The sequence below is a fragment of the Lemur catta genome, chromosome Y (genome assembly GCF_020740605.2).
Source record: "Lemur catta isolate mLemCat1 chromosome Y, mLemCat1.pri, whole genome shotgun sequence".
In the NCBI taxonomy this organism is placed as follows: domain Eukaryota; kingdom Metazoa; phylum Chordata; class Mammalia; order Primates; family Lemuridae; genus Lemur; species Lemur catta.
The window spans coordinates 6,147,236-6,167,300 of record NC_059156.1 but is presented as its reverse complement, the minus strand read 5'-3'; the positions used below and the strand labels follow the sequence as shown (position 1 = coordinate 6,167,300).

Genomic DNA, 20,065 nt, shown 5'->3' with positions numbered 1-20,065 from the left:
AGGAACTTCGCTGGGTATTGGATGTTTAGTGTTAAAACTGGGAAGATCCTGAGAAAAATAGGGAGACCTGGTTTTCTCAACAGAAAGATTTTATATATATATATAAACTCACCAGCTCACAAATGGACAAAAGAGGATATTTTTAACAGTTATAACAAGGAAAAATTAGTACTCATAATGTATAAAATTGTTTTACAAACAATAATAATAATAAAAGAACAAGTTAACTAAAAAAGAACAAGTCATTCCAAAGTAATTTTCTGAAGAGGAAAACTGTAGTCATATAATACAAAAAATTACAAAATTAAAACAACAATGTTAGCATTTCACAGTTATCAAATTTGTAAAAATTTAAATAGTATTAAAGGTTGGTCAAGGTTTAGGAAACTGAAGACTCTTCTACTTGAGGGAACGAATATTAGTACAGTCACTGGTATAGTATAGCGAACTATATTATCCATCAGTTTTACCTCTTTATACTCCATGAAACATTATTGTGAATGTGGACAAAGAGGCATTTACATGGGTGTGCTAATGTTTTTCAAAGTGTCTCTTGTATGGCCAGGTGCAGTAGTTCATGCTTATAATCCCAGCACTCTGAGAGGCCGAGGTAGGAAGATTGCTTGAAGCCAGGAATTTGATACCAGCCTGAGCAAGAGTGAGACCCCCATCACTACTAAACATAGACAAATTAGTTGGGTGGGGTGGATCATACCTGTAGTCCCCGCTACTCGGGAGGCTGAGACAGGATTGCTTAAACACAGGAGTTTGAGGTTGCTGTGAGCTGTGATGATGCCATGGCACTCTAGGCTGTGTAACGGAGACTCTACTCAAAAATAAATAAAGAAATAAACAAAAATACACAAATAACCAATATACCTAAATAATATATATAATATAAATAAATGAACATACAGCTCTGTTCTCCCTCCTTATGTCCTTATTGTCACAAGTTACGTCTTAGCTACTTGTCTATATCTCTTGGGTGTATTGAACTATGGATTCCTGGGCCCTATCCCATACATACTAAATGAATTCTTAGGAGTTGGGGCCCAGAAGTCTACATCTTTAAAAATATGTTACCTTGGCAATTTAAAAACTATTGCTGGTTCCTTAATTAGAAGTGGTCTGGTTTTATTTATTGTTTAGTGTTACTAATTTTTTTGAAAACAAATGGTATTATGTCAGTCCACAAAAACGTGAAGAAGGAAGAAACTGTTATCTATAATGCCTACCCCACTGTAGAGGTCTGTGACCTCCTTAGTTAAATATATTCCTAGGTACTTTATTTTCTTTGTTGGTATTGTGAAGGGTATTGAGCCTTTGATTTGGTTCTCAGTTTGACTGATATTGGCATATATGAATGGGTCTGATTTGTGTCTATTGATTTGTATCCTGAAACTTTACCGAATTCATTTACCAGATCCAGGCATCTTTTAGTAGAATCCTTGGGGTTTTCTAGATACAATAGCATATCATCAGCAAGTGTGGGTTTGATCTCTTCTGTCCCCATTTGGACACACTTGATTCTGCTCTCCTGCCTGATTGCTCTCACAAGGACTTCCAGCTCTATGTTGAATAGCAGCAGAGACACTGGGCAACCTTGTCTAGTTCCAGTTCTAAGTGGGTATGATTTCAGTTTTTCCCCATTCAGTATGATATTGACTGTGGGTTTGTCATATATGGCTTGTGTCATTTTTAGGTATGCCCCATCTATGCCTATTTTATTAAGCATTCTTATCAGAAAAAGGTGTTGAATTTTGTCAAATGCTTTTTCTGTGTCTATGGAGAGGATCATATGGTCTTTGTTTCTGTTTCTAGCATATGTTGAACCATCCCTGCATCTGTGGGATGAAGCCTACTTGGTCGTGATGGATCATTTTCTTGATAACTACCTGGATTCAATTTGCTAGGATTTTATTGAGAATTTTTGCATCTATATTCATAAGGGATATTTGTCTGTAGTTTTCTTTTTGTGTTGCACCCTTTCCTGGTCTGGTATCAGAGTTATGTTGTATTCCTAAAATGTGTTGAAGAGGGTTCTATACTTCTTGATGTTGTGGAATAACTTTTATAGGATAGGCATCAGTTCTTCTTTGTAGGTGTTGTAAAATTCAGGTGTGACACCATCTGCTCTGGAGCTTTTCTTTTTGGGAAGGTTTTTTGTTGCTGTTTCAATTTCAGTTCTTCATATTGGTCTGTTCAGGAATTCTATTTCTTCCTGGTTGAGCCTAGGGAGGCTGTGTGTTTCTAAAAATTTGTCCATTTCTTCCACATTTTCTAGTTTGTGTGCCTAAAGGTTTTTATAGAATTCATAGATGATATCTTGTATCTCTGAGGCATCAGTTGTAATTTCTCTTTTCATGTTCCTGATGGAGGTTATCAGACTTTTCTGCTCTTTCTTAGTCTAGCCAAGGGCATACTGATTTTATTTGTCTTTTCAAAGAAACAACTTTTTGTTTTATTAATCTCCCATATAGTTTTCCTGTTTTCCTTTTCATTTAGGTCTGATATTATCTTATTAATTTCTCTCCATCTGCTAGTTTGGGGGTCTGTCTGTTTCTCCACGTCTTTGACTCAATTCATTAGGTTGTCTATTTGTGATCTGTCTCTTGGCTAAAGCCATTTATGGAAATAAACTTTTCTCTCAGGACTGCTTTAGCTGTGTCCCACAGATTTTGATAACTTTTGTCTTCTTTGTCATTTAGTTCAAAGAATCTTTTGATTTCCATCTCGATTTCCTTATTTATAAAATAACCGTTTAGGAGAATGCTGTTTAGCTTCCATGACTTTGAGCAGAAATGTGAATTTGTGTTAGTGTTAATTTCTACTTGTATTCTGCTGAGATCTGAGAAGATGGATGATATAATTTCTGTTTTTTTTTTTTAAATTTTTTAAGACATGTTTTGTATCCTGGAATACGGTCAGTCTTAGAGAATGTCCCATGAGCTGATGAGAAGAAGTATATTCAGTGGATTTTGGATAGAATGCCCTGTAAATGTCAGTCAGGCCCATTTGTTCTAGCGTTCTGTTTAAGTCCATTATTTCTTTTTTCATTTTCTGTTTTGAGGATCTGTCCTGTGCTGTCAACAGGGTGTTGAAGTCTCCATCTATTATTGTGTTACTGTTTATCATTTTGTTTAGATCAAGTAGGGTTTGCTTTATGAATCTGGGTGTACCTAAGTTGGGTGTATACATATCAAGTATAATTACATCTTCTTGTTGTACTTTACCATTCTCCATTATATAGTGACAATCTTTGCCTTTCATTACTTTTGTTGATTTAAAAACTGAGTTGTCTGAAATGAAAACCACCATGCCAGCCTTCTTAAGCATCAATGCTTTTAAATAAAATCGTACCAATTATTTTTTTCTGACCACAATGTAATAAAACCAGAAATCAATAACAAGAGGAACTTTGAAAATTACAAAATACATAGAAAGTAAACAACAAGCTCCTGAATGACCAGTGAAGAAATTAAGAAGGAAACTTTTAAATTTTTTTGCAACAAATGAAAATGAAAGCACAACATTCCAAAATCCATGGCATACAGCAAAAGCAGTACTAAGGGAGAAGTTAATAGCAATAAATGCCTACGTCAGAAAAGTGGAAAGAGATCAAATGAACAATCTAATGAAGCATTTTAAAGAACTGGAAAAGCAAAAGAGAGCCAATCCCCAAATTAATGGATGAACAGAGATGATAAAGGTCACAACAGAAATAAATGAAGTTGAGAGTAAAATGAAATACAGATAAATGAAATGAAAAGTACATTTTTGAAAAATAAAATTGTCCAAATTTTAACCAAATTAAGAAAAAATGAAACACTCAAATACAATCAGAGACATAAAAGGAGACATTACCATTGATACCACAAAAATTTAAAGGATCAATAGCAACTACTGTGAGCAATTGTGCTAATAAATAGGAAAACCTACAAGAAATGAATAAGTTTCTAGACACATACAACCTATCAAAATTCAATCATGAAGAAATACGTGAGTATACCAATAAGATGTAATGATATAGAAGCATAAATAAAATGTTTCCTACAAATAAAAGTGCAGGATCTCATGGCTTCCCTGCTAAATTCTACCAAACATTTAAAGAAGAAATAATCCTACTTGAACTATTTCACACAAAATCAAGGAGGAGGAAATACTTCTAAGCTCATTCTACAAGACCAGTGTTACCCTAATACCAAAGCCAGATGAACATAACAATACAAAGAAAACTACAGGCCAATATCCCTGATGAACATAGACACAAAATTCCTCAACAAAATACTAGCAAATCATATTCAACAGCACATTAAAAAAATAATTCATTATAATCAATTAGGATTCATCCTACAAAGCAAGGATAGTTCAACATACACTCATCAATTAATATAATACATCTGATCATTACAATAGTTCATTAGACACTGAAAAATATTTGATAAAATTCAACATCCTTTCATGAGAAAACTCTCAAAAGAAAAAAACTGAGTATAGAAAGAACCTACTTTAACATAATAAAAAGCCATATATGGCTGACCCACAAATAGTGTCATAATGAACAGTGATGACCAAAAGATCTAGAAGAGGACAAGTATGCTTTGTAAGTCCATTTTGTGTTGCTATAAAAGAAATGCCTGAGGATGTGTAATTTATTAAAAAAAAGTTTCATTTGCCTCTTGGATCTGCAGATTGTACAATGAGCATAGTGCGGGTATCTTCTTCTAGTGAGGTCTTCAGGAGCTCTCAGTCAAGGTGGAGGTGAAAGAGGAACGGGCATATCATATGGCAAGACAGGAGCAAGAGAGAGAGGAGTTGGTGCCAGCCTCTTTTAAACAACCACCACTTGTGTAAGCTAATAAAGCAAGAACTTATTATGGGAGAGGTCACCACATCATTCGTGAGGGATCCACCCTCATCACCAAAACACCTCCCATGTTCCCAACATGGGAGCACTAAGATCAAATTTCAATATAAAATTTGATGATTAAATATCCAATCCATATTAAATGCCCAGTTTCACCACTCTTATACAACATAGTACTGAAAATCCTCCCAGTACGGTTACACAAGATAAAGAAATAAACGCATTCAAATTGGAAAGAAGGAACTCAGATTGTATTTATTTTTAGACGATATGATCTTATATTTAGAAAACCCTGAAGACCATCAAAAAGCTATAAGAAATGAGAAATGAATTTAGTGAAGTTGCAGGATACAAAATCAAAATAGAAAAATCAGTATTTCTATATGCCAACAACAAACAATTTGTAAAGGAAACCAAGAAAATAATGCCATTTACAAGAGCCATGAATTAAATTGCCTGGGAAGAAATTTAACCAAAGAAGTGAAAGATCTCTACCATAAAAACTATAAAACATTGACAGAAGAAATTAAAAAGGACACTTAAAAAGTAGGACAATACTGTATGTTCATGGATTAGAAGAATACATGTTAAAATTCCCATCCTACCCAAAGTACTCTACAGAATCAATGCAATTTCTTTTAAAATACTAGTGGCATTTTCCACAGGGATAGAAAAATAATCCTCAAATTTATATGTAATTACAGAAGACCCAGAATAGCCAAAGCAAAGCAATTCTGAGCAAAAAGAACAAAGTTGGAGGCATCATGTTACCTGTCTTCAAACTACACTACAGAGCCATCATAACCAAAACAGCATGCTAATGGTGTAAAACAGATGGATAGACCAGTGGAACAGAAGAGAGAACCTAGAAATAAATCCATGCATTTACAATCAAGTTGTTTTCAACAAAACCATCAAGAAGATACACTGCGGTCTGGGAAAGTTGGGTGTTCCTGTGCAGGAAAAAAAATGAAACTATATTTTCTCTATGTAAGACTATGTCATCTCCAAATAGAGATAGTTTATTTCTTTCCATTTGGGAATACTCATTTGTTTTCCTTGATAATTTCCCTGGTGAGGACTTCCAGGACACTGGTGAATTGAAGTAACAATAGGAGACATCATTCTCTTGTCACTGATCTTAGGAGAAACTTCCACTGTTTCACCATTCAGTATATGATGTTATTTTGTGGTTTTTCATCATAATTTTTTATAACATTTATTTAGGCAGTTCTTTTATATTCCTACTTTCTTGATTGTTTTGATTTTCAAGTGGTGTTAAATTTTGTCAGATTTTTTTTGCATCAATTGATATAATTATGTGGCTTTTTTCTTCATTCTGGTAAGGCGTTATATTACATGGGAAGGTATTTTTATGTTGGAATATTTCTGGATTAATTCCCACTTGGTCATGTACAATCCTATTAGATCTAGATTGCTTGGATTTTCTTGAGAAGTTTGTGTATATATATTCACAAGAGATATTTGTGTTTTCTGTTATGATGTCTTTGTGTTTCATATCAGGTTAATACCATACAGAATGTGTTAGGTCATGTTTGCACTGGTATTTTTTCAGTGTTTTAGAATTGGTTTTCATCTTTCTTATTCACTAGAAAGTTTTCTGGTATTGGCCTTTCTTTTTTGGGTCATACGGAGTATTCAATCTATTTATTATAGGTCTGTTCGTATTTTCTATTTCTTAAGTCACTTTTGGTAGTTTGTGTGTTTCAAGACTTTTTCCGTTTCACATATTTGCATATTTTATGCCAATTAAATTGTTGGCGTACAATTTTTGGAGTAGATTTGTAATAACATCACAACTTGCATTCCTAATTTTGATAATTTGAGTCTTTTTCTTTTTTATTCTAAATATTTATAATTTAGTTGATCTTTCCAAAAAACCTATTTTATTTCATTGATTCTTTTTATGTTTTTTCATTCTCCGCTTCATTTATTCCCACTCTAATCCTTATTATTTGCTTCTTTCTATTAAATATTTTCCTTAGTTTTAGTTTGTTCTTCTCTTTCTAGTCCTTAATGTGCAAGGGTAAGTTAATTGGTTTGAGATCTCTTATGTATTCACTTGTTGCTATAAATTTTTCTGTGAGTACATCCGAAGCTGCATCTGAGCAATTTTGATGTACTGTGCTTTATTTGTCTTCATCTCAAAGTATGTTTTAATTTCCATTAGAATTTCTTTTTTGACCACTTGGTTAAGAGTGTAGTGTTTAATGAATGTTTTGTCTAATTTCTACATATTTGTGATTTTTTTCTAGGTATCTACCTGTTATTAATTTTAGATATTATTCCAGTATCTTTAGAGAACATGCATTGTATAGTTTCAATGTTTTAAATTTTTTGAGGTTTTTTTTTTGATCTAACTTATGGTTTTTCTGGAGAATGTTTTACATACACACATATATGTATATATACCAAATTCCTCTAGTTAGTTATTATTCAAGTCTTCTATTTGCTTGCTTGTTTTTTATCATTGTTTTTATGAATAAATGTCGCTTTTCTTTAATTTACAAATAGTAAATATATACATTTATGGGGTAAAATATTATGTTTCCATACATGTATACATTGTGTGATTATTAAATTAGGGTAATTAACATACCCATCACCTAAACATTCATCTTTTCTTTGTGTTAGGAACATACAGTTTTCTCTTGTAGCTATTAATATTTTGGGATATGCATTACTGAACACTGTAGTCACCCTGGTGTGCAGTAAGACACAAGAACTCATTCTTCCTTTCTAATTGTAACTTTGTACCCATTGACTGTCCTCTCCTTTTTCCTTCCCTTCTGAGCCTATGATAACTACCATTCTGCTCTGTACATCGATGGGATCAACTTTTTTAGCTTATGCAGATGAGGGAAAACTGAGAACACGTGGCATTTGTCTTTCAGTGTTTGACTTATTTCATTTGATATAACCTCCCATTTCAAGCATGTTGTCACCTATGGCAGATTTTGTTCTTTTTATGGCTGAATATTATTCCATTTTGAATATGTATTAGTTATTGACTTTTCTATTGCTAGACAAGTAGTTGGGTTTCATATCTTCTCTATTATGAATATTGCTGCCATAAACATGGGAGTACAGACATCTCTTTGAGATACTGTTTTTATTTCCTTTGAATATGTACCTAGGAGGCATGTGATTGCTATTAATAGATCATATGGTGGTTTTACTTTTAATTTTTTAAGGAACTTCCATACTGTTTTTCATAATAGCTCTGCTAATTTATATTCCCACCACAATGCATAAGGGTTCCTTTTTCTCCACATTCTTGTTGTCACTTGTCTTTTGTCTGTTCGATAATAACCATTTTAACTGGAGTGCAATGATAGCTTAATGTGATTTTGATTTGCACTTACCTGATGATTAGCAATGTTGAGCATTTTTCCTAAACCTGTTGGACAATTATGTGTCTTCTTTTGAATATGTTTATTAAGTCCTTTTGCCCATTTTTAAATCAGAATATTTGGGTTGGTTTTTTTTTTTTACTATTTTAGTTTCTTAAATTCTGTTTAAATTTAGTTTCATACATTCTGGCCCCTTGTCAAATATATGATTTTCATCTTTAGTTGGACTTTTTTGATATGTATATTTATGTTATCATGTTTGGGAAGTTTTCTTTAAATATTCTTTCTGTTCTTTTCTCTTTTCTTTCTAAGACTACCATCAGTCTTATGTTGGTATGTTTAATAGTGTTTCACAAGTGCCTCAGAGTTTTCTATTTCTATTAATCTCATTTTTTTTGTCATTGCCTATGTCTATCTTTTGACTCCACACTTGACATTCCAATTTGTGACTCTTTGGCAGCTCACATCAGCCTTTCTAATGAATTTTTCATTTCAGTGATTGTATTTTGTAGAAGTTTTGGTGAAAACTAGACCTTTTGATTCAGAGCTCCCTATTTCCAGGATTTCTTATTGCTGTCGTGGTGGTTGTCTTTTTGTGTAGCAGATTTTCTAAAGTAAGTTTTTAAAGTTTTGTCATCTTTGTCATTTGTGACCACTGAAGTCACAGTTTCATTAATTTGGTAATTAGCTATTGATGCAACAGAATTTTTTTTTTTAAACACTAAAAAGTTCTGCTTCTCAGGAACACCTTCAGCACTCAGCCAGGCATTTTACATCTCTTCCTTTGTCTTTATTTTCTGCTTGCACAGAGTGTGAAAGTCTGCCAGGAATTGTCCTCAGTTGTTATTCCTTGTATCAGGTAACTAATGCATCTGCTTTTAAATGACCTTGTGGAGCAAAGAATTTCAAGTTAGTCAATAGTAAGCCATGCTTTTTGAGTTCATCTTTCAGGGAACCAGCAGCAAGGTTAAAACAAGCAACCAAAATTCTTTGAGTGTAGGTTTGTTCTGGTCCCTCTGGAATTAGGAATAGAATAGTGAGCAGTTGTTTTCAAGTCTGCTGCCAAAGTCAGAAGCAAGAAGTCTGAATAAGAAAATGATGTAGCAAAGCTTTCATACCGAGCATCAGCTTTTTTTTCTTGATTAAGTATTTTGCCTATTTTCTGTAAACCCTTCATTAGTATCCAGGGTCCAGTAATGCTGATTGTAACAATACTTGTTTTTTGGATAGCCAGGCTGTTTTAAAAGGTTCTATGAGGTGTAACTGACAAAAATTGTATATATTTAAAGCATACAATTTGATATTATACTATAGATAAGCATTGTGAAATTATACCATCATAAAGGTCATTAGCATATTTATCTCACATAATTATATTTTTTATTGGTGATGTGAACACTTAAGAACTCTTAGCAGAATTCAGATACATTGTACAGTATTACTAACTATGGTAATCATAATATATATTAGACACTCAGAACTGATTCATTCTATAACTGAAAATTGTTATTCTTTGACCAACATACACTAGTTTCTTTCACCCCAAACTCCATTAATCACCTTTTTGATATTCTCTGCTTTTGACATAAATTTGACTTTTGGAGATTCCACATATAAGTAAGATTATGCGGTATTTGTCTTCCTGTGCCTATCTTATTTCACTTAAGGTAATGTCCTCCAGGTTCATCTATATTGTTACACATGACAGACTTTTCTTCTTAATTAAAGATTAATAGTATTTCACTTCATACATATATAAAATATATGTAAAATACATATATTTATTCATTCATCCATTGATGAGCAGTTAGGTTGATTTCTTATCTTGGCTGTGGTGAATTATGTCTTCTCAAACCAGTTAGAATGGCTACTATGAAAAAAAAGAAAATGATTCTAAGTGTTGGAGACAATAAGAAGAAATAGGAACCACAGTGTTGGGGGACTATAAATTAGTACAACCTTTATAGGAAACAGTGTGGAGTTTCTCAAAAAACTACATATGATCCTGTATCCTACCATACTGGTATTGTCCAAAAGAATTGAAAACAGTATCACAAAGACATAGCTGTACTCCCATGCTTAGTCCAATGCTTTTTGTTCACAATAGCCAGATAAGCAGACAGGCTTTTGTAGGTCTTTTACTCTGCTATTTTCACAATGTTTTTCATAGCTGCTTTGTAAACCAATGAAACGTAATGGGTTTGAAAAAAAAGTTGGTACAATGTTTCTGACACTTAATGGGGGAAAAGAGAAAAGATGAGAAACTTCCTGAGCAAATCATAGATTAGGTATATAAATTTTTAATTAATCAAATATTTTCAGTGAGGAGACCAAAAAAAATCTGTTTTGTGGTGCCCCCCTCCCCCCACTGTCTAGGACAATTCTCTTAAGTTTTGCTATTAAAATCACTTTAAATTGTGAAAATATGAATTTACCATTCTAGCTCTATAATTCAATTTTTAAATCTTTCTTAAATACTTAAAGCCCTGTTTTCATTTATATTAACCTGGTATGAATTTATTTGCACAGAAAAAACAATAATGACTTAAAAATGATGTGATTATAGTAAGCTATATGAGGTGTATATTCCCTCATATTGGTATATATTCACTAAATTACATTTTTATATTTACATTCAATCAAATTTTACTTCTGTGAATGATTTGAGGAATAATCATATGAGTTATTTTATGTATGAAGTAATCTAGTTACCTAAAAATTACTTTTACGTATTCAGAGAAGTGAGGTAGCTTTTTATTTTATTTTCTTTCTAGACTACATACAATATAAGTGGGACATAGTGAGGTAACCCTTTACCCCCGCTAACTTTAAGTGTATGACTGCCTTGCTGCCTTCATCAGAGCAATAGAATTTCTTTACCCTTTACCTGTGACATCAGTCTTAAGCCCTAAATGACCCATAGACCAATCTTTCTACTAGTGTGCAATACCACTACTTGAAATATAAACCAGAATAAAGTAAGCCACCAATTTAATCCAAACACTTACTGTTAATTTTTTTAATTTTTTAATATGAAAAAAAAGTTCTAGAAATTCTTGCCTCTGCTATATAATGAAAATATAATTTAGCCTTAAGAAGCAAGAAAATTCTAACATGCTACTACATAAATAAGCCTTGAAGAAGACATTGTGCTAAGTGAAATAAGCCAGCCACCAAACCTAGAGTAGTCACATTCATTAAAGACCAAAAATAGAATAGTGGTTGCCTGAGGCAGTAGAGAAGAGAATATGGGAAGTTATTGTTAAATGGGTATGGAATTTCAGTTTTGGAAGATGAAAAAGTGCTGAAGATGGAAATCAGTGATGATTGTAGAACAGTGTAAATGTACTTAATGTTATTGAATTGTACAAATAAAGAGGCAAATGGTGAGCCTTATGTATATTTTATCACAATTTAAATGAAAAATGATACACTGCAAAAATATGCATGTAAAAAATGATTAGTCATTGAAAATCAGTTAATGACTTTTTTGACCTGTCAGATCAGTAGGTGTCTTGTTATTGTTGTGGTAGTTTTAATACCACCCAGTGTCAGCAGAGTTGGGGGAAAAGGCAGCTCGATAATCAACTGGTAAGGGGTCATAAATTATTACAATTTTTCTGGAGGGCATTTTGGTAGCATGTACCAAAAACTTCCAAATATGCCTTATTTTATTGTCACATTTTCACTCAGTGAAATTATCATCAGGAAATCAGACAGTAGTTGATGGTAAAAATGCAACAAAAATTGGAAACAATATAATTATTCCAAGTGTGAGGGATTCTGTGGATTATTCCATTCATATAGTCTGAGAAGACTGTTCAATGAAATGGATAACTTTTTGCAATAGATGGTTTTAAAGAAACTGTGAATTATCTAAATATTCCTTAAAAATTACAGAATTGTATAAAACAATAACTATAGTATATTCATAATACCATATTTATTATAGTGTTCTATGGCAGTGGCATTTATTAGCATTAGTGATGGTGATTTTTATTCTTTTCTTTTTTTTACTTTTTTATCTTTTCTGCATAAGCTATTCCTCATTTCAGTCTTTTAGTTTTTACTCTTTTTTTTTTTTTGGCTAGGAAACACATTTGTTTTATGCTGCTATGACATAAGACATTCTTTTTTGTTTCACAAATACCACTCTCAATTTATCATTGAAGATGAAAACTACCTCTTTTTTCTGTTTTTCAAGGTACCATTTGTGTTTTCTCAACACAATTCAATGGAAATTTTTTAATTGCTATTAACGTTTGTTTGAATAGCTCTGAAATCCAAGTGTCAATGTCATCCTACCCCTCCTTGAGCTTATTGCTTTGTTTCCTCTTTTTAGGTATCTGGCATAATTTCACCCTTGCGCTCTTGGGCATTTTAGCTCTTGTTCTCCTTCCAGTAATTTTCTTGCCATTGTACTATGCTGGAGTTGGGGTGCTTATCACTGAAGTGGCTGAGGTAAATAATGGATTATGTGGGACATATTTTCACAAAATTTGTGGAGATAATATTCAGCATAGCATGTCAGGAATTTTATTCAGGTTTTCCTAATATGCAGAATGCTCTTTTTCTTGAGAAATTACTATTTCTATAATTTCTAAAGTAACTACTATACTATTTTTGTAACTATAATTTCTTCTGAAGAATTTTAAAGCTGAGACACAATGATGTAAAGCACATTAGCTTTTTAAGATGGACCATTATTTTAGACCAGTTTTAGGTTCACAGAAAAATAGAGAGGACAGAATTAAGAGTTTCCCATATGCCTCTTGTATCCCACACATACACAAATTAACTTTCAAAAATATTATGGAAATTGTTTTTGTTCTGAATTCAAAGGTAGTATCAAGATTTACTACCAATAGTTTTTTGATAAAATGTATCATTTAACCTTATGTCTGTGTCTCTGTTTTTAAGTCAAATGTATTTACTACTAACAGATAACAAATATAAAACCTAGGCTTGCTTAAGTTAATGTCTTCAACTCTGTATTTCACTTTCTTAAACAGTAAACTACTATGATGGCATCAAGACTTTTACTGACACATTGAGAATAGGAAAATTACCTATGAGCAATTGGTTTACAAGATTCATTGTACTGACAATAGTGTTGATATTTGGGATAATGTTTATGTAAGAAATTATTTTATAGATTTATCCATTCAGAAAGTAGGAAAGTAAAGTCTACACAGGAAAATAATGACTAATTTCACACCAACACAAAAGTTAATTAGCAGTCTGGGAAAGATTTTGTTATCATTTTAATGTTCCATATCAGCAAATGGATTTTTTTTGCAGTTGCCAAACATTGAAAATCTTAGACTTTTCTAATATTCTATGTCTTTGACCAAAGCCGTTTCAATTAGTATTTTTTCCATTATTCAAAGTATTCTACTTATTTAATCTTATTTTTAAAAAATTTTATTGTTTTCTCAGATTATTCATAGCTTGTCTACACACATAGTCTGATTTGGCTTTGCCCTCTTCCCTAAGGACTCACCTGCCATTGGACCCAGAGGCCTTTTTGTGGGAGACCTTATCACCTATCTACAGGATTGTCCTGTCACTAATGTGCAAGATTGGAATGAATGTCTAGATAATATAGCCTCTAAGCCTCAGATTGGATACTGTATAAGTACATCAACTTTACAGCAATTAAGCATCCCTGTTAGAGGTGTGTATATTTTTTTCAATATAACTTAATGTTATAAGCACCAATATTTGCCATAGACTGATCCTTTGAATATGTCTATAGATTTATTTTATTCTGATTTTTAAATGGATACTAATATGTATGTTTTCTTTGCTAGACAAGTTTCAGGACACCAGAATCAAATTCTTTATGCATTCAAGCTTACTATGACCAATAACTAAATTTCAATAGCTAAATACACGATCTATGTATGATACTATCTCAATCTATGTTTATATAAATATATATAATGAACTTTCCTTAAGATTATTTCAGAATAGATGAAATACTGACAGTTAATTACTAAATAACTGATATAACCGAACATGAACATCCTATATTACTTTAATGTTCATCAAGAATTTTCATGGGGGCCAGGAACAGTGGCTCATGCCTATAATCCTACTGCTCTGGAAGACTGAGGTGGGAGGATTGCTTTAGTTTAGAAGTTCAAGACCAGGCTGAAAAAGAGCAAGACTCTGTCTCTGTTAAAAATAGAAAAATTAGCCAGATATGATGGTTTACCTGTAGTCCCAGCTACTCAGGAGGCTGAGGCAGGAGATCACTTGAGCCCAGGAGTTTGAGGTTGCAGGGAGCTATGATGATACCACTGCACTCTATCCAGGGTGACAGAGTGAGATACTGGTTGAAAAAAAAAGACAGAGAGAACAAAGAGAGAGAAACAGAAAAGGTGGCACCACACACACTAAAGAGAAGTCCAGAATTGCAGTCTGATGCAAGTATTAGCTGTATGAATGGTGGCATGTCCAAAGGCAACTGGAATAGAGTCACTTTATGAGGCAGGCATAAAGAGGAAATCATCATGACATGAGGTGGTAGTCCTTCAAATTATGCTGATGTGTTGATGTGCCTTCAGCTCCGAATATCAGCCCTCCAGCTGCTTCTGCAAAATTGTATTAATAGGATCTCATTTTATTGATGATATTAAAAATGCAAGTTATGCTCACAGACTGTGTCTTAATGTCTGGAAATGCCCGGGATGCTTGTCTGTAGCTACTGTTGTTAAGAAGTGTGATTTACAGAGCCAGAATAAATTTTAGTAAAGTATTATATATGGCAAAGGAAAAGCTCTAAGAATGAATTGAAAAACATTTTATTCCAAATACAAATCATTTTTAAACTGTTTTGCAAAAACTTTTAAACATATATTAAAAGTTAAGAGAATAGCATAATTAACCTCCATAAATTTTTCTTTGAGCTTCAACAGTTATGAACATCTTACCAATCTTTTTATCTAATCATCACCTAATCTTTTTCAGCGTGTTTTAAAACAGGCGTCCTGACTTTACCATTAAAGTCAGTATGGATCTTTAATAGATAAGACTTTTTAAAAAGGTAACCACAGTATTTTTATCACACCTAAAAAGATTACAAATACTTCCTGGCTCTCAAGTTGTGTTCAGTTTTCCTAACTGTCTTTAGAGTTGGTTTGTTTCATTTGATTGCTGTGTCTTTTAAATCTCCTTTAATGTACCACAGTTTTCAGTCCCATGTACTGGAATGCCATCTATCTATTGAAGAAACAGTCATTGTTTTGTAGAAGTTCCCATGATCTGGATTTATCTGGTTTGTATCTGTCCTCCAAATTCCCTATGAAGTGATTTGTAGACTTTGCTAGACTCATAAACCTATTTTAAAATTGACTGCAAATATTACACCATTTAACGAGGTACACAGTGTCTGCTTGTAGCTTATTTTTATTGACATTGAGATTGTTTAGTTGGCATACCTGATTATTTAATGTGGAAATGTTAGTGAAATTGATTTTTCTTTGAGAGATTGTTAATGTTTTCTAAAACCTTAAATGGCAGAAGTCAGTATATAATTTGCAATATGGTCTTCATTAAGAAAAATAATCCATTATTTTATACTTTTAAGTTTTTATAACTTTTCTATACTTCTTACAAACTATGTTGAACTACAAAGACTAACCTAACTCATTAATCAATAGATGTACCTCTAACGGGAACCTTAGTGACTACAAAATCACTTAACGTATATATTAGAGTAATTTTAATGACAGGGCTGGCCACTGAAGCTATGAATTGGATTTTTGCCCCTCAAAATTCATAAATTGAAGCCCTAACTAATGTGAACGTATTTGAAAATAGGAACCTTATAAGGAAATAAGAAAGGTTGAATGAGGTCGTAAAGATGGAACTGAATCTAGTAAGGTATTCTTATAAGAAAAGGAAAAGAGGCTAAACCTCTTTTTCTCACACATACACACACATGAGAACACAGCAAGAGGAAGGCCAGCAGCAAGCCAGGCAGACAGCCATCACCAGAAACTGACTCAGTTCACACCCTGATCATGTCCAAGGTTGTGGCAAAATAAATTTATGTTGTTTAAACCACACAGTCTGTGGTATTTTGTTATGGCAGCCTGAGCTAAGACAAATTTTGTTATCAAAAGTGGGGTTCTATTGTAACAAGTACTTAAAAATATGAAAGTGGCTTTGGAACTGGGTAAAGGGTGGAAGCTGGAGGAGTTTTGAGGTGAATGCTGGAAGAAGCTTAGATTGCCATGAACAGAATGTTAGTAAAATTATGGAGTAATTTTAATGACAGGGCTAGACTCATTCTGGTAAAATATCAGAAATAAGGAATATGTTATTGGACACTGTAAAAAGGCCATCTTTATTTTAAAGTACAGAAAAGTTGGCTGAACAATGTTTATTTTGTGTTGTAAGATAGGACTTGTTAATGGTGAAAATGGACATTAAGCTGATGAGATTTCTAAGCCATGTGTTGAGGGATTTTCTTGTTTCTTTCTGGCTGCTTATCCTTAAATTTGAGGAGAGAGAGATTACTCAAAGATAGAATTGTTAAGCAAAAAGGCATCAAATCTGAAAGATCTGGAGAATTTTGCCTATATATATTGCAAAACAATGAGAAAGCATGAACTGAAACCCAGCCAGTTTGAACTGAAGAGAACAGAGATGGGATAAAATTGCCTTCTTTCACTTGACAGAACTATTCAGCTGTAAACATGGGTTGTTCTTCAAGAAGAGGGAAATACAACCTGGAAGGCAAGTCAGAGATTTGGATCACCTTGGTTTTGGCAGACAATATATGCTTCATCTAAAGGTGTGAGGGCAGAAATGTCCTACAGAGCCATGGTGTTGGGGCACTCAGAGCCTTGGGGATGGAACCCCACAACGACAAAGCTACAAAGGCTACATTGGACTGTGGGTTTAACACTGCTGCCCTTCCAGGGCTAGGGGTCAAACCAAGCCAAAGAGGATGATTCTCAAGCCTTAATATCTCATGGAAATTGTGTTACTAAGGTTTGGGCTTCTGTCAGACCCATTAGCCCTTTTGTTTTCTTCTGATCCCTCCATTTTGAAATGGGAATAACTATTCTATATGTTTTGCTATTGTTTTTTGGACATAAATTGGTCTCCTAAGTTATAGCTGGAGAAGAATTTTGCCTTAGTATGAATCATACCTCAATTCTCTCTCATATTTAGTTTAGATGGTATTTAGATGAAACTTTGGACTTTGGACTTTGGAGTTGATGCTGGAATGATTATTTTCCACATGAGAGGGGCATGAATTTTGTGTGGCTAAGAGCAGAAAGTTCTGAACTGAATTGTGACCCACCCAAATTTATATGTTGAAGACTTGACCCCCAATATGACTGTATTTGGAGATAGGTAGGTAATGTTAAATGAGGTCGTAATAGTGGAACCCAACCCAAAAGGATTAATGTCTTTATAAGAAGAGGAAGAGAGACTAGAACTTTTTTCCCTCTCTCTCTCTCTCTCTCTCTCTCTCTGATTTTTGAGGACACAAAAACAAGACAGCCAATAGCAAGCCTGGAAAAGAGCCCTCACCAGATGTGGACCACACTGGCAACATGATCTTGGGCTTCTATCCTCCATAACTGCAAGAAAATACATTTCTGTTGTTTAAGCTACCCAGTCTGTGGTATTTTGTTATGGAAGCCCAAGCTAAGGCAGCCATGGATTAGCAGCAGTTTATATTCATTTAGGCAGCTTTTTTTGTCTTTCCTTATGAATTAGTTGTGAATGATATGCCCAAATTTGAGGCCAACAATCAAGAGATATTCATATCAAATTTAGAATAGAATTCAGTACACTTTCTGAATGTACATAGTACATTAAGATTGTAGAGGTTCTTTCTGTAGTGAAATTATGAAACTTCTAGACTTAACATTTCCTAACTGTCTTCTATACTGGGGTTGTCTGACTATCTCTCACAGTTTAATGAATATTCCTGGAATGTTCCTGGACCTCCCATTATAGTGTTCAGTTGGACTGGCCTCTCATGATTAATAGAAAATGGAATTGGATTGGCATTTCCTGACTGATAGAAATGTTTTAATGTAAAAATTATCTGTAGCATCCATATAATTCTTAATTACAAATTATAATTTATAGATTATAATTATATATTGTAGATTAACAATCGAGTCAATAAAAAACTGCTTTATTTGATTACTAGAAAAATTCTGAAAGTAGATGAGTAAAGTCAATAGAAAAATGTTGAGTTTAGTTGCCTCATGGAAACTAAAATATTAATATTTATTGGAAAATTTTGCATGCACTAAATTTTGCCAGGTAGAGCACAACCATGGATTTGGTTGAAATTATCACCATATAACAAAGCCTAACTTAGAGATCCAACATGTGGTAACCTAAAATCCAAATCCAGTACCAACAGATATGCCAAGTTTGACATGCATAGTATTTTTTGTTTTAATTTGAATTGCTTGTCAATGTTTAGAAATGAGTAGACTTCATATAAAAGTCCAGAATATCTGGCTTCTCTTGGGAAGAATCTGGCAACACTGATGTGCCAGTTGAGTGGCTTGACTAAACCCCTTAGAAAGGGGGATTGTGCTATTTAGTTCTTATTGTTTTCCACACATATCTGCTTCATTTATTTGATATGTGTGACCCCTGTAGGCTTTTATATTTTCAATCTTAGTACTCACTTGTATCAACGTGTGTCAACAATATTACCAGTATTTCCTCTTTTTTTACTTCCAATTATGTTTGTACAGTCCTCCATGAGAAATTGGTGTTAGATATTAATTAATTTTAAAAAATAATTGCTGATGAGGAATAGAACATCATTTATATATTACAGTAAGATTTGGTTGGTAACATATGTACATATAATAACAGCTCATTAAATATTCAAGATTGACAAACAACAAATATTACCATGAAACCTAATGAGATCCTTACACTCTGGTTGTATGGGTGTGTACATTTATTTGAAAATAGTGTTACTTCTTGATTAGAAATTGGATATATTCCTTTTCCATCATGTAATATAAAACACTACAACAAGTAGAATCAAACTGAGCTCTATATAGTTGTTTCTGAATTCATATACTGTTTTATTTAGTCTATTTTGCCTTGAAAGAAAAATTGTGATTACAAATATACTTCCATAAAACAGATTCTAAAACTATTTCTCTTTAGCATACAAACGGCTAGATGGTTCAATTGAATGTTGCAACAATCACAGCCTCACAGATGTGTGCTTCTCCTACAGAAATAATCTTAATAAACGTTTGGTAAGTTATTCCTAAAATGGTTTTCTTTGACTTATGTAATTATTATGAAAATAAATATGTAGAATTAAAGTAGGATCTTTGAAAATTTTCTCTTTTACCCTCTTTATTTTAACCATTTGTTAAAATCTGTACATTTCATTTTTTTATTGATTTATGGAATAGAGGTACAGATTTTGTTATATGGATATATTGCATAGCTTTTTGTGTAACCTCCAGTTAGTGTACACGGTAACCATTAGGTAATTTCTCATTATACACCCCTTTCCCAACCTGTGCACTTCTGAGTCTGCAATGTGTATTATTCCACTCTCTATGTCCATGTGTACTCATTACAAAATCTGTACATTTTAAATGTTACATTTCTTTGAAAATCTTTAAAATATTATAATGAAATTATCTTATTTGGTCCATATTCTACTTGAATCCAGTTTGTAGTAGATATACATAAATGTCTTATGTTTTATACAAGCTACATTACCATTATGCTAGATGACACAAAAGATATAGAAGGCATTTAACTTGGATTTTTTTGTTAATAAATCACTTATACTTGA

General features: G+C 33.0%; 1 protein-coding gene across 1 annotated transcript in view; it reads left to right on the top strand.

Annotated features, from left to right (window-relative positions):
- The window catches only part of LOC123629043 (membrane-bound transcription factor site-2 protease-like), a 59,298-nt gene that overhangs the window by 29,668 nt on the left and 9,565 nt on the right, over positions 1 to 20,065 (top strand). The window contains exons 3-5 of the mRNA XM_045538974.1: positions 12,584 to 12,702; positions 13,738 to 13,918; positions 19,417 to 19,511. Of these exons, the coding sequence (XP_045394930.1) occupies positions 12,584 to 12,702; positions 13,738 to 13,918; positions 19,417 to 19,511 (395 nt within the window). The remainder of the gene's footprint in view (positions 1 to 12,583; positions 12,703 to 13,737; positions 13,919 to 19,416; positions 19,512 to 20,065) is intronic.